Source organism: Danio rerio, chromosome 8 (genome assembly GCF_049306965.1).
Source record: "Danio rerio strain Tuebingen ecotype United States chromosome 8, GRCz12tu, whole genome shotgun sequence".
NCBI classification, from domain to species: Eukaryota; Metazoa; Chordata; class Actinopteri; order Cypriniformes; family Danionidae; genus Danio; species Danio rerio.
Genome location: NC_133183.1, coordinates 54,133,703 through 54,150,275, shown reverse-complemented (window position 1 = coordinate 54,150,275; position 16,573 = coordinate 54,133,703). Strand labels below are relative to the sequence as shown.

At 34.4% G+C, this 16,573-nt stretch overlaps 1 protein-coding gene across 1 annotated transcript; it reads right to left on the bottom strand.

Moving 5' to 3' along the window:
* Window positions 1-7,497: 7,497 nt before the first annotated feature.
* Window positions 7,498-15,538, bottom strand: mhc1laa (major histocompatibility complex class I LAA). The gene is made up of 7 exons (NM_001017904.2): window positions 15,356-15,538; window positions 13,674-13,931; window positions 13,285-13,563; window positions 11,230-11,520; window positions 10,981-11,103; window positions 10,800-10,844; window positions 7,498-9,894 (listed from the first exon to the last, which is right to left on the bottom strand). The coding sequence occupies exons 2-7, from the start codon at window positions 13,915-13,917 to the stop codon at window positions 9,872-9,874; spliced, it is 1,005 nt and encodes a 334-aa protein (NP_001017904.2). The 5' UTR covers window positions 13,918-13,931; window positions 15,356-15,538; the 3' UTR covers window positions 7,498-9,871.
* Window positions 15,539-16,573: the final 1,035 nt, after the last annotated feature.

Here is a 16,573-nt window from a genome sequence, read left to right as displayed (position 1 = left end):
CAATCTTAGATCATTTAAGCGAGGTACGAAGTACGGACCCCAGGCTGGACGATGGGGTGAATCTTCACCAAGAGGTGATCCCTCACTCCTCTCACTGGAGCAGTTGTTGAAGGTATTGAAGAAATGAATAGCAGAATAGCAAAACGCAATGTAAAGCACACAATACACACACACACACACACACACACACACACAGTCTTATTTGGGAGATTTGAGATTGTTTGAAGGGTTGAGGGTGAAAAAGATTTAAATGTGCAAATGCCTGTGAAACAGACTGAGAATCTGGCTGAGGCAAAGGCGTCAGAGGAGAACAAGCTGAAAGCGGTGATGTACCAGTCCAGCCTGTGCTACTACTCCAGCAGGTGAGCGTTCAGATACTGACAGGTTTGCTTTGAGAGAAATGTCTGAGCTGATTTTCTTGGTTCTGATATTCATGGCCATGAAGCTGCTTGGGATCCCGAGACACCACATTAGGCACTGCCCCACTAATGTGGTAACTGGGGTTTCCAAGCTCACGGTTGCTGTGAACTTGAGCTCTTGTCCTCATCAGTCAGATTGTTTGCTCAGAGTTTGACTGTCACTCCTCAATTCACAGGGCAGCGGCTCTGCTCCGCACAAGTGCATCCAGAAGAGCACAGGGAGCACAGGGATTAAACTTCGCTCCAGCAGTGCAACACACACATTAACACAGACATTAATAAAGAAAACGATCAACACATTAATATAGAAATGATAGAAAATCCCTCAATCAGCCCTTACGATCATGGCCTCCCAATCATCCCCATCCACCGAATTGGCTCTATCACTGTCTCTTCACTCCACTAATAGCTGGTGGTTGGTGAAGCACTGGCGCCGCTGTCCTGTGGCTACCGTCGCATCATCCAAGTGGATGCTGCACACTGGTGGTGGTGTGTAAGTGACCCCCCCCCTTATGATTGTAAAGCGCATTGGGTGTATAGCCATACACAATAAAGGCGCTACATAAATACACATTACATTACAGTCTTAATATTCTCTAAACCAGTGGTCTCAAACTCAATTCCTGGAGGGCTGCAGCTTTGCATAGTTTATCTCCAACCACCTTCAACTCACAGCTGCCTAAAAGACTATGGTAATCTTGAATAGCTTGATTATTTGGATCAGCTGTGTTTGATTAGGGTTGGAACTGTGAGTGCGAATGTCAAAATGGTTTGCTGGAACTTCAGAACATGATTATAGCATATCTGCCAAATGTGATTACTCACCCAAAACATTTCATTCATGCTTCAAAACTTAGTTATCATGTCAGTAATATTAATACACATTCACAGGTTACTCCTATCATAAGTAGCATCTTTTACTGTATGTATAAATTTGTTATAAACAGGTTGTTTTTGTTACAGTCACATAAATTAAGTGTTTAAATAGCTCTGCTTATATTTTTTCACCGTCTGTACACCAATATAAGTAGAGAATGTGCGTGTCCGTGATTGGGACTGTGTCAGTGTGGTAATGTGGGCTGGTGTGGCTACAGTGCCAGGGCTGAATTTTTGTCTCAGTCCACCCATGGTGTCTGCTGTCATATTTATCTAGGGATGTAACGGTATCAGAATTTCACGGTACGGTAATACCTCGGTATCAATGTCACGGTACGGTATTTATTGAATCATTTACAGGAAAAAACAAAACTTATGAAAATACTCCAAAAAAGTGCCAAAAGTGTCAATGACATACAAATTAGTCATCTATCTGTAAGCTTTGAAACAGGAACTTCAATTTTAATAACAAAAAAATATTAAACCATGTAAAAAAATAAAGTTTCAATTTAGTAGTGTTGAAAACTCATCACATTCAACATTTAATCACTCACTTACTTAGATAGAGATGGGTTTTAAGGAAAATGATCATATAAATATAATCTGGTAAAAGCTGGTATCTTTGGGTATTTACAATGTCCCCTGCAACAGAAAAAAACCCTCTCATTTGGGACTGAGGTTTCTGGGACAAGAGAGATATGACTTGGCCCAGGTTGACAGCAGTGGGTAACGTTGTGCATTGTCTTTCCCCCACTTGAGAGGACAAACCATGAGTGAGATAGAGATCTCATGTCTGCATCAATCTGAACAGTGTGCTGTGTTTCTGCAGTCCCCATGACTGATTATTAGTTGTATTCCCCAACTTGCAGGCACGTGCACACACAGTGCTCAACCTGTGCAGTGCACATGCCCTTTTTAGTCTTGGATAGAAAGTTCCCTTCCAAAATGATCAAAAGTGCCCCTGCGACGCGACATACCCTCCGTCCCCGCTTTACAGTACGCGCGCGACAACACAGCTGATAAGAACTCGTGCGACAACACCGCTATTCAGTACGCGCGCGACAACACAGTTGATAAGAACTCGCGCGACAACACCAATATTCAGTACGCGCGCGGTGACAACACCCGCTTTAGGGTTTTCCAGCTCTTTTTGATCCCCGCTTCTAGCAGCACACTCCATTTCCGCATTACTGGATCTGTAGCGACAACAGACCGCAAGGGATTATGGCCAAGCCTGGGCTGATGGGAATTGTAGTTTCCGGTACCTCCCGTTCGCTTCATTCGCCTGAGCAAATTTTCTCAGAAGACCTATAGTTTTACTGAGTCATGCGACTACGGTAATATCGAAAAAAATTCATATTGCGGTATGACGGTATTTACAATACCGTTACATCCCTATATTTATCAATATCTGAATTTGCAGGAAACAAGTTTTACTTTACCAAACATAATGTCCATTCTGTTGTCCAGTCAAGGTGTTTCACTGTGTAGTTGTATTGATGTCCTTCACTCAGCCCTTCTTCACTTTTGATCAAAGTCTTCCTCATCTTGTTATACATAGTTATACATAGCACAAAATATAAGACCAGCATTGTTGTTTTTATCATCATGGTACTTCAAAACCCTCTGAGTCATTCATAACACTCCAAGTGGTTGATTCATAATATCCTATAATATCTGCAGATCATCCAACAACAGAACAACGCTAAACCCTGGAATTAGAATCTCTCCAACTATATATGTTGTAAAAGTCATCAGTAAATAAGAACCTGAAGACAAGATCAATATTTTAATGGTCAAAAATGAGACTTATACGCACAAATTAGACCCCCAAAATTAAAACCCATTGCTTTTACAAAAGTTTGTAGAATTTACTATAAAAAGTGCCAACCTTCAACACTGGCTCATTGGAGATATGTGCCCAGGGCTACATTTTCTTGCAGTTTTTGTTATCACAAATCCACTAGAGTAAGCGTGAGAGAAGCTGGTCGACTTGTCATGATTAATAACCCAACCGATACAAAGTAATAGAGAAAGTATAACCATGTTATAACACTGCTCTTTGTTTTGGGCTTTGTTTTAACTGGTTTTTGTAACCAGCCTTCATTTGGCTCAAACCGCAGCCCACTACGCCTCCAAAATCTGATGCCGTTTAAAACAAACTCCAAAGCAAACCAGTCAATCTGAAAAAAAGCTGTATACATACAGTATAGACGTAAGGGGTCAGCGGGACCAGCCTGAAGCATTTGCTTTACATTAAATGTTTTTATTATGTACTCCAAGGCACATAATTCTTGAAATGTAGCCCTGACATATTCCCTTTATATATAAAACTTTATCAATTTTGTGTTGCCTCATCTTTTCTTTTTTCTTTTTTCTCTGCAGATACTTTTTATTGATTCAAAACATTAAAAAATGCAATACATAGTGTATTAGTAACCAAACACCAACCAAAGAACACCCACCCTATCCCTGACAAAGCCATAAAGATATGCATATGCAAAAATAAATAAATACGACTAATAGTAATAAACAATATAAATAAAAAAAATAATAAAATAGAAAAATAAAATTTAGTAAAATACATAAAAAATAAGTTCAACACATTAAACTCCAATAAAAGTGAAAAATATATTTAAATAAATCATAACAAATATCAGGTGCTTTGCATGCAATAAACACAGGTTTACAAACTTCTGTTTGTATGTTTTCAGATATAAGGCAGGTGGAAAAAGAACACACATTTTAGGGAAAACAGGGATTTTTTTAAACAGGCAGGGAATTGAAATGAGTCAATTATGACACATAAAATTACTCAGTTTATATAAGGAAAAAACTATAGATGCATTTTTCCTTTTCATCTTGTCTGAGCTAGCAGACACAGCATAAACACTAAAGACTAAGACAATCTACAAAAGTAAAAAAAAATTAAATGTCCCATTTAAGTAAAGCTACTAATCACTTTTTACTTTGTCTTTACCAGTAAGATTACATTCCATACAATGTTATTTATTTAATACTTCATATTTTTTATGATTTTGGTATGATGTATTTTAAAAGTGTAGAAAGTAGGAAATTTCAATGTCTAACTGACACATAGTTGTCATCTCTGCAAAAAATAAATAAATAAATAAATAAATATACACACACACACACACACACACACACACACACACACACACACACACACACACATACACACACACACACACACACAGTTAAAGTCAAATTTATTAGCACCCTTTTGTTTTTTCTTTTTTTTTTCTCTCTCTTTTTTAAATGTTTCCCAAATGATGTTTAATAGAGCAAGGAAATTTTCATAGATTGTCTGATAATATTTTTTCTTCTGGAGAAAGTCTTATTTGTTTTATTTCGGCTAGAATAAAAGCAGTTTTTAATTTTTTAAAAAACAGTTTTGGGACAAAATTATTAGCCTCTTCAAGCTATTTTTTTTCTCGATAGTCTACAGAACAAACCATTTTTATAGAATAACTTCCCTAATTACCCTAACCTGCCTAGTTCACCTTATTGACCTAGTTAAGCCTTTAAATGTCACTTTAAGCTGTATAGAAGTGTCTTAAAAAATATCTAGTCTAATATTATTTACTGTCATCATGGCAAAGATAAAATTAGTCAGTTATTAGATATAAGTTTTTAAAACTATCATGCATAGAAATGTGCTGAAACAATCTTGCCTCCAATAAACAGAAATTGGGGAAAAAAATAAACAGGGGCGCTTATAATTCAGGTGGGCTAATAATTCTGACTTCAACTTATATATATATATTTAATGTATGTCTCTGTTTAATAAAAAAGAAAAAATATGTAATGAACACAATATAACAAAATATAATTAACGAAGAAGCTGAACAAACCTAATCCTACCCATAAAAAAATCCTAAAATCAGAAGAAAAAAATAAATGATGAATAATAATGCGGGAGCAAGCTAACCTCAATTGTAAGCCTAAACATAACATAAACTACAAATATGTCCCTAACAACAAGGAAATGCTGTTCATGTTAACAAGATGTTGCACTTGGTAAAAATACATTTTATGAAAGCTCATGCTTCACACAATTGCACTGATAATTATTTGTCAAAGTTGTTGATAAAAAGGTAAAACTAATGTAAATAAGTGTATTGTCAGAAGCCATTAATATCAATTTCATTTTGCCTTTATGTTTTTTAACTCTCAAAGAAACGGGAGCTAAACTGACTCACATATTTATGAGTTTTATTTAAGACAGATTAAGCTAAAAATCTATAAAGCATATATAACATTTTTAACAAATTAGTTTTCCTAAAAGCATCAAGTAGTGTTTTAAAAACAGGGCAATTCTAATTTTACTTTATATTTTGTATGAGCATACAAATCTCATTTTTATGTAACAAAGATATTGTTATATGCTATTTTTGTTATATTCTGTATATATGTGGAATAACACATTCACTCTGCCTTATAAGAAGGCCATCTGCTTGTTATAGTATAAATATACTTTATCCAGTAAGCAAATGAGCAAAAACAAAATGAGAAATCAAATTTAAGCATATATCAATAAAACATGGTGGCTTTTTAAAATCTGAGTACGTTCAATTGTTCACTTACTGTATATATATTTTGGAATACCACTAAATAATGTTTATTTAAAATTACCTACCAGCTTTGATGGCTGTCAAACAGGACAACAGATAAACGAAATACAGCATAATTCTAATACAAAATAATCCATATAACTCAAAATACAGACACTATTTAATCTTTCTGTAAATCTGTTTCAGTCATCAGTTTCCTGAAACCAGAAAAGTGTTTGGTTCAAGAACAAGTAACATGATTTACTGGTTTAAAAAAACAAAAAAACAAAAAAACGCTGTTTTCTGATTAGAATACTAAGTAGGCTACATTCCTTATGCTTGCTTTTTTTGCTCCTTTGCATGCATTGCATGATGATTCATGATGTTATACATGTCAAGAAATAGACCTAGCAATACTATGGTTTTCCCTAAAGAACTGTTAATCATATAAGCCACTTTACCTTATCAGTGCAATACTGAACTATCTACAGTATGTTAAAGTGGAAACCTGTTGATACACAGAGAAAAGTATATATGGTGTGATTTAATAGTTCCCGTAACATGATTTCTTTATTTTTTTAAGTATATTTTACAAGTATCATCACCTGCTATGTGCTTCTCTTAAAAAACTACACAAAACTACTATTTTTGCTGTTTCAAAGTTATCAAAAGTTTATTTGAAAAGTTTTATTAACTTATAAATAAATTAAGTGAACTATTCCAAATTATTTTATTTAATCTCAATTTATTTTATTACATTAATATGTTATTACTTTAAAATATTTTATTTTATTTAATCAAGTGCTATTTTTGGCTTTCCGTCTGGATTTTGCCAACCCAATTTAAAAGCTTCCCAAATCCACATGCAGAGGAGTAAATGCAAAAGTTGGGTATCATTGTAAAGAGACCCTTTGGACTTTTATGAAACACTGTTAAAAGTGATTCAAATAATTGTATATGTTATCTCTGTTATAATAAACCCCTACGCATTTTTTTTTTTTACTCAAATTTGAAAGTGTACCTTTTAGGTTCTGTGTGTTCTATGTTGCTGTAAATAATTGTGTTGGTGCATGTCAGTAATTATAAGAAAAATCTCTCTATTAATCTCATAATGGGAACACATTTATAGGGTATTGGGCCAGTACAGGTTTTTAAATTTTAAAGAATGCGGAAGTAAATGATGTCACAAACCCAGTACAGGGTGTGCAAAGTTCTGTGGCTTGCTAAATATATTTATTTGTAATTAAGATTGGGCAAAATATATAAGAACTAAATTAATTCAGAATTAAACAGATATGAGGAAATAGAAAGTGCAAGAATGACTAATGGTTTTAGAATAGTATAGAATGATTTTTATTGTCACTGTACACAATAAATAATACAGTTTTCAAAACTAATGTGATGCATTATATTGAGCTTGTCTTTTTTGTTTGTTTAATACTGTACTAAATCAAAAGGTCTTTGTTCACAATACTAAGGAATAATGAAAGGGTAAGTTCATCCAAAAATTTTAATTCTATTATTAGCTATTCATTCTTGTGCTGCGCCAGTCCCCAGAGACATTTGTTAATCTTCGGAACCCAAATTATGATATTTTAGAGCACAAATGTTAGAATGAATACACTGGATGACAAAGAAAAAGTCATTTAATACTCTTCCACATTGCTAAGGATTTGACATGGACTGCTTACACAGACGCAATGCTGAAGAAGGCATAACAATGCCTTATTCCTCAGGCATCTCAGGAGGTTTGGAATGAGCCCCTACATCCTCCGCTCAATCTACACCTACACTGTGGAGAGCATCCTGTCTGGCTGTATCACCACCTTGTATGGAAATAGCACCAGCAGCAGTCGCAAAGACCTACATTATTGTGCAAACTGCTAGATGCGTAGCAGCAGGTGAGCTTCCATCCCTCCAGGACATCTACACCAGGCGGTGCATGAGGAAAGCCAAGAGAATTATCAGAGACTCCAGCCACCCAAGCCATAGACTATTCTCTTTGCTACCCTTAAGCAGACGGTTCCGCTGCATCCGACCACGCATCAGCCGGCTGAAGGAAAGCTTCTTCCCTCAGACTATCAGGCTAATGAACACGTAACACACCTCACACAGACTTCCATACCCCTCACTGCACACCATCAATATGTAGCATGCACTGCACTTAAACCAATCCATACTTGAAACAATACTGGCTACAACTATGTGGACACCTATTCATTGTACATAGTGCTGTCAATTTTACATTGTCCTGTATTTTATTTATTTGTTATTTTTTGAGGAGTATGCTGTTGTATTTTGCACTGTCATTTTATGTGCTTTATCTGTATTGGGGGAGTGCCAGGAAGTGAGGTGTATCTAGATGATATCGTTGTTCATTCAACAACGTGGCAAGAACACATCCATCAGTTGACACAGGTTTTTGAGAAACTGACTGATGCCAATTTAACGGTTAACTTGGCCAAATGTGATTTTGCAAAAGCAATGGTAGTCTACTTGGGTAAGATTGTGGGCAGTGGCATGGTAAAACTAGTACATGCCAAGATTTAGGCTATCACGGCATTCCCAGTCCCTTCCACACGTCGCGAATTACAGTGCTTTCTGGGAATGATGGAATATTACTGTAATTTTTGTAAAAACTTTTCGAGAGCAGGTTCTCCTCTCACTGACCTATTAAGTCCGAAGTCGGTTTTTAAATGGTCACCAGAACGTCAACATTCTTTTGAGTCACTTAAACACCTTTTAATGCATGCACCCGTCTTGGCGGCTCCAGTGTACGACCGTACATTCAAATTGGCTATTGATGCTAGTGATGTAGGGGCAGGCGCTGTGCTATTGCAGGATGGGCTTGATGGAGTTGAGCACCCAGTGTGCTACTTTTAAAAAAAAATCCAAAAACATCAAAAAGCATACTCCACAATTAAAAAAAGAAGCTCTGGCGCTGATTTTGGCCCTTAACAATTTTGAAGTTTATATTGGATCTTCATCTTATTAAGTAACAGTCTACACTGATCACAACCTGTTATCTTTAGTCATAGAATGCGTAATTCTAACCGACGCTTAATGAGATGGGCTTTGTTTGTCCAAGCCTTTAACTTGGACATGAAACATGTTGTCGGTAAAGATAATGTGCTGGCCGATGCAATGTCACATATTACCTTATGGCGATGGGTGGTGTTTATTTGTGTATTTTTGTTTTGTTTACCAGTCACCATGTTGGGGGTGGAGGTGTTGCGTGTGGCGTTCACGCCTGCACTTAATAATTACTTCCAATTGATCTTGTTTGTCTTTTTCCCTTTTAAGTTTTCTATTGGTTGATCTGGTGGCATCAGGCCTTTAAAACAAACGGAAGCGGACTTCTACCGGCACCTCATTCCCCCACGCCACCATAGTTTTTGACGGCTTTATTGTTGTAATCTCCTTTATGCTTTCCTTTTGATACTTGTTTGGAGTGGGGAGCTCCAACCTCCCTTAAGTTTGTTTGGTTGTTCTTTATTATGTTGTTGGGCTACCCATCTCTTGTCAATTTAGATTGTTTTGCTGGTTATGTTATGTTAATAAATAATTTAGCTGGAGCACTTTTGCCGTTGATTATTTATGTTACGTTTTCTTTGGGTCACGAGACATATTTAAGTTAGGGACCGTAACATTTGCATTGTCGTTGTATTTGCACTACCTGTATTTTGAACTGTCTGGAGCCAGCACCTAAGCTTTTCACTCATCATAGCTTACGTGCTGCTAATGATGTGACAACAAAAGTGATTTGATTCATAGGAGCAAAATTGAAGAATAGCTCATAATAAAATTCAGTTTAACATTACTTTTTGGCAGAAAACTCCTGAGTCACTGGTTTATTCACACTTACTGCAGTGTGTCAGAGTTGAAATTTTCATGATTTCATAAAGTTTTCCTTCTAAAACTGTTCCCAAAGTCTGACATCCACAGGAGACATAATACTGTGAGTATACTGCTTCAGAACTGGAGGTGATTTGAGATCCTTGTTCATGTCGCATCTTGCACCGAAGCTGGAAAAGAGCAAATAAATCAGTTCACAAGACTGCATGTTGATGGTTCAGGTTTCTGCCTTCCAATCTATCCCAGCATGGATCAACATTTATCCTTTTTCTCATTACTTTATTAATATGATTATTTGAATAATGAATAAAGTTAACACATTGCTTAATAAAAGAATGATCAGTGTATTTGCCTGTCTCTTTGTGACTATTTTCAGGAGCCAACAAATTATGTCAGAGGTCATGGAGACATCGAGTGGAACTGAAGGGCTTGATGATTGAAAACAACTGTACAACTGTTTTCCTATTTGAATTGCTATGTGTTAATACTGTCTAAAGTGATTTTGATATTATTATGTGTTAATTCTGTTTAAAGTGATTCTACTCTTTATTCAAGATAGACTTTGTGTTGTAAGGATATAACTGCCTGAATGTAGATTCTAGCGGTTTTTAACCAGTTTTGATAAAGACAGCTGAGAGTACACTTAACCTTGGGTAAGAAACAGATTGTACTTTAAGTGTGTGCGTTCTACTTGATTGTGGATCCTTTTCACAGGTCTGGGGTCAGCTCTAAACATTCTAGTGGATGTCTGACATTTATATGCTTAAGATATTGTTCAGAATTGTACGCACGCAAATGTTCCTAGTCTATCTGTGTTTTAACCAATTAGGTAAACACACTTATATTTATACATTTATTTATTTCAATCTCTGACTCCGGCTCTTCTTCATCTGACAGACTGCCCATTCTTTGGGTTAAACTGTAAATTATCCCTACAATGTAAAATATAAGTAAATTTATTATTAATCGTTTGTGCTGCTAAAATGACTGTTGGAAAAGTAAACAATCACAAAAAATATTTCTTTCATAATCAATTAGAGCAGTGAAATTCAGTTTAAAGATTTTATTTACTCACTTTGTGCATAAACGTACTGATTCTGTGACGTCCCAGAAACTGAACCTGAAATAAGAAGAAGCGGTTATAATAAATCAGAGCATGACTTTTTCAATAAAATACTTTTTTTTTTTTTTTTGCAATTGCTTTACTATTATTAAATACCAGATGCAGTTTTATTGCTTTCCCATAGAACATTTACCAGTATCCCGTCTTTTTCTCCTCATGATGAGTGCAGTTATACTGAGAACAGACAAACCCACGAACACCAGCACACCCATCACTACTGACACACTGAAGGATCCTGGGTCACTTTCAGCCACATCTAAAAGTACATTGAGAATAAAAAAACAGAAGTAAAACAACCAGCAAGTTAGACACAGTAATGTAACCAGACATTTCTTTCATAATCAGATTGGCATTTTGGTTATTAGACTGTTTTTTTTTTTACCAAACACAATGTCCATTTTGTTGTCCAGATTGAGGTAGTTTGCGGTGCAGTTGTATTTATGTCCTTTCTGCAGCTCTTCTTCACTTACGATCAAACTCTTCCTCATCTGGTACGTCCCGTCTCCATTGGGCAGAATCTCTCCTCCTGTGATCTGATCATCATCCACAAGTTCTGCATCTCTGAACAGGGTCAGATTAATGTGACGCGGGTAAAAACCAGTGGCCAGACAGCTGATCTGAAGCCCTTGAGAATCTGATAGTTTCTTCTGCATGAGTCTGACTCTGGGTTTCACTACAGAAAACAAATAATAATTCATACTGTTGGGTTCATTCTTACATACAGGGGGTAAAATAAGCATTGAACCCCTTATGTTTTTTTTCTGGTAAATATATTTCTAAAGGAGCTGTTGACTGTTAATATTGAGCCAGATTTTTCGGTAAAAGCCCACACAATCCAAGCACAGCTAAAATCTAATGTGTAATAACAGAAAGACAAAGAAATAGTTCTAAATTACTTAAATGTATTTAAAACTTTGTATAAAATCCTTTTTTGGGGTAATTACAGCGTCTAGACATCTTTTGATGTAGAATGAGTCATTGCATTGCTTAGGTGTAATGTTTTCCACCAGACTTCAACAGAGTCATCAAATGTTGAGATGTCGGTGGGTCTCTTCTATGAATTTTACCACTAATTTCTTTTAATCTCAGGTCAGGGGATTCCCTGAGCCATTCTGGCAGCTTCATTTGATTTCTTTATGCTTTCTAAAAATTTAGAGATTTCAGCTGTTTTCTGGGCTTTCCATGCCCTTTTTACACCTCTATTTCTTCATGTGTTATAATACTTTTCCCTGAGTAATTTCATTTTATTGCATATAGCTTAATTTCTAATCTAAGCATGTAGGAAATAATCTAAACACCTTTAGATTTTTTTTGTTGTGCATTTAATTTTTATTTTACCCACTGTTTATATATATATATATATATATATATATATATATATATATATATATATATATATATATATATATATACATATATATATATATATATATATATATATATATATATATATATATATATTATACTATGTATTTTATTATAGTTTATTATATATTTTCTTCTAGTGAGTGCACTACAGTTCATCTTTATGAATTAAATAAGTACAGAAATGTAAACACTAACATAAAGGCAAAAATGTTTCATACAATAGACCAAAAGTCTGAATGGAAAATACTGAAGTTCAGATTTGAATGATCTTGGTTACAAAGGCTACAAGCTGTCATTGAGGCACCAACAGAGTATTAACAGTTTTGTAAATATTGTCATCTGAAATATTTTGGTTGATTTTAATCCATAACATACTGAAATTCTATCCAAGTTAACCTGACACAGTTTATATATATATATATATATATATATATATATATATATATATATATATTTATTTATATTTATATATATATATATATATTTWTATATATATATATATATATATATATATATATATATATATATATATATATATATATATATATATATATACAAACACACACACACGCACACACATACATGACAGTAAATAACATTTGACTAGATATTTTTTAAGACGCTTGTTAACTGGGCAGGTTAGGGTAATTAGGCAAGTTGTTGTATAATGATCGTTTGTTCTGTAGACTATCTAAAAAATATAGCTTAAAGGTACTAATAATTTTATCTTTAAAATGGCTTTTAAAAAAATTTAAATCTGCTTTTATTCTAACCGAAATAAAACAAATAAGACTTTCTCCAGAAGAAAAAATATTATCAGACATACTGTGAAAATTTCCTTGCTCTGTTAAACAACAATTGAAATATTTGGGGAAATATTTAAAAAAGAAAAAAAATCAAAAGGGGGGCTAAAAATTCAGACTTGAACTGTGTGTGTGTGTGTCTATACATATATATATATATATATATATATGTTAAAGGTGTGTGAAAAGATTCTGGTGTGACTATATAAGTCTATTATGCTTCATCATTTGAATTATACTTGAGTTGATCTGGGTGTTTCTTTTACCTTTTCTCATCACATTCTTCTTTTCCATATTCAGGTACCTTCGCAAAGTTTTGATGCAAATAGGATGATACACATTGTCGTACATGAAGTTTTCATGAAGCCTCTTGAGTTGGTCCCATGTTATCACCCATGGCATTTTGACCTGAATAGTATGTTTTTCGGTGTCAAAAATAAACTCTTCCATATTTTGTCCACCAAAAGCATCCCAGTAATGAAGTGGACCAGTTTTTTCATTGTTTAACAACTCACAGCCAACGAGTCTCTGATGCACATGTACACCTTTAAATCGAAAAAAAAAAAGAAAATAAATGATTACTTATACTGTATTATGTCATTGTACATCTCTCACTGTTTTGTGATAATTCTCATATTAAGTCAATAACACTTACCATCAGTGTGATTTTGGTGATCTTTTAGATAAAAGGCTCGATCTTTCATGTCATAAAACATATCTCGAAACACAATACCAGCATCACTTTGTTCTTCATCGTAATATTTTGAATCACTGCCAGAGCGATAGATCGTTTTCCAGCCGATTGAGTCATAATATGCTAGCTGCAGGTCATCCAACATCACCACAACACTGAACTCAGGAAATGGTGTCTGTCCAACTATGTATGTTGCCAAAGCCATCAGTGAGTGAGAGCCTGTGAAAACACAAATGCTTTAACACAAGCCTGTGAAAACACAAATGCATGCTTTATAAGCTAAGGTTTAAAAAAAAAATTATAAAAAAGCATGACTGTACATAGTATGATTTAATATTTTTGCAAAAATCTGACAGCGTGACAGCATTAGAACCCAGAGCATAGTTTCATGCATAGGCACTATGCATAGGATGATAATTATTTTCAAGGTATACCGCGGTTTGGAAAAGAGAAGGTTTTAAAACCGCCAAATTTTTCAGCTATATCGTTTCTACAGTATATATAGGATTTAAAAAAAAATTTTTTTAGGACAACAGTAACTCTAGCAGAAATGACATCTAAAGATGGCGTTTTAAATTGTAAGAAAATTTGTGTTTTTGAAACTAATGAAAACAGCAAAAGATAATGATTTATATGAATTAATTAGCCTGATGTTTACATTTAATATATATTTTAAATGCTTCTCAAACTAAAATATTGTGTGTTCAAAGTGCGGAAAGTTTTAGTTTTTTACCCAGACATTTAAAAAGAATATATTTTAGAACAGTAATTACAATACCATGAAACCATGATTTTTTATTTTTTTATCCAAGGTTATGATACTGTGAGAATTTTATACCAGCCCATGCCTAATCACACAACACCTGTCATAATTTTACGATCATGAAGAATCTCAACTTTATGTTTTCTACTGACAATAAGGCCCATTTTACTTCATGAATATGAATTCGGAAACACTCTTGAGAAACAAAAATGTTTTTTTTTTTTTTGAAAGTTCTGTCAAACAAATTATAAGCAGTTAAAAAATCATAAACAACAACAAAAACAGCTTTATATGATGTGGGATACTCTATATTGTATTGATGTAAGGTTGATTTTATATTCACGCATTAATACTTTCTATTTAATAATATAATGCCAGAAACGCAATCTTTGCAATTTATAAATAGACAAAACATTAATTGACGTAAAGTTGGTTTTATATTCGCACATTCGTTCAATGACAACTTGTGACATGCTCCCTATAGTGTTTACCATGATACTTTGAATATTTAGTCTGAAACCAGATGTAAGTATGACTTCAAAACAACATTAGCCCTATTTATTTGACTGTGAACAATGTTGAACTTTTATATTCATTAGCTGCCATAATGTTTTGTGTCGACTATTTATAAACTTTGAAGACTGCTTTTCTGAAATGATATTAAGGAGAAAGTCAGAATGTGAAAATAAACAGCTTTACCTCAGTTATATCAATACTATTAAACACAATAGGTTATAACCATTATTTATAAGTGAAGCATTCAACATAACTAAAAAAAACTCACCAAAAACAAACGCAAAATAAGATAGCATTGCGTGATGAAATAACAGACTTCACCGTGCACACTGCACAACATATGGATGATAGTTAGTAAACTTACCGGCATTAACGACGCCAATAAATGGCAACAAACAAACAAAACAAAACATTCTCAAAAACATTCAATCCATGTGGATTAAAAAATAGTAAAACGGCGCATGTGTGTTTCCAAAAGCATCATCTTATACTTAGTTGTCTTCGTTGTCTGCTCAGCTGTATGTTGTTGTTCTTCTTGGTTTCTAGTATTGTACACTGCACTGGTGAGTTGCATACAGTACTGCCACCTACTGCGTGTGTCGTGATTTGCTGCTTAGAAAAGCAGTACAGGTCAATTTCCCCTTCTTGTTTGGACTATAAAAATCCAAATGAAGTAAATTCAGCCTCAAAATATGACCTGCAAGTTTCATTAATGACAGTTGGTGGGTATTAGACTGGTGGGGTTAACTCACAATGCATTCTTCTTTCAATGGGCAAAGGTCTTTACTGGTCTCAAGGATTATGTTTCATAGTGTGCTTTGTCTCAAAAGGAAAGCTGAACAGACTTTTGTCAGATTTCATAAACAGTGTCAGGTGAAGAAAATATCATGTAGGAAATGTCAGCAACTCTTTACAATAACAGTACATGAATGATGTATTAATATGTAAACTAAACATTATTTATTATGTACTAATGAAGAGTTAGGGCATGTGCTAAAAATGTGCTAATCAGCTAACATTACAACATGAGTCACATGACTTCATGTGTGAATAATGGCTACTTTAATTACTTGTTAGTACAAGTTGTCAATTAATGTGATTATTAACTTTAAGTTTAAGCTAAATGTAACCAACATGAACTCACGAGCTGTTCATGTATCTGACTTGGAGGGGCACATCGCCATTAACTCATCCTAACCACTCCTGAATGCCTGTTCAGACTGTTGATGTTGATAGCACACTTTTCTATTGTTATTCAGCAAAGGCTAAACACATTACATCAGAGATGCCCAAACTAGGGCCCGCGGGCCAAAGCTGGCCAATGATAACCTTTTATTTGGTACACCATCCCATCTGAGAAGAGAGGGAGAATGGTTGACGATGGTTTAGGGACTGTAATTTCTAATATACTGTAATGTAACCTTTTTGTTTGTTTGTTTGGTTGGTTGGTTGGTTGTTTTTTTTATTGCTAAGCTACAAATACTAACTGAAAATAAATATTTCGATTAAATGTTGTAAATAAATCAGATTTTTAAAATGTACTTACATGTCACCTGACAGACATCAGTGACCAAATATGCAA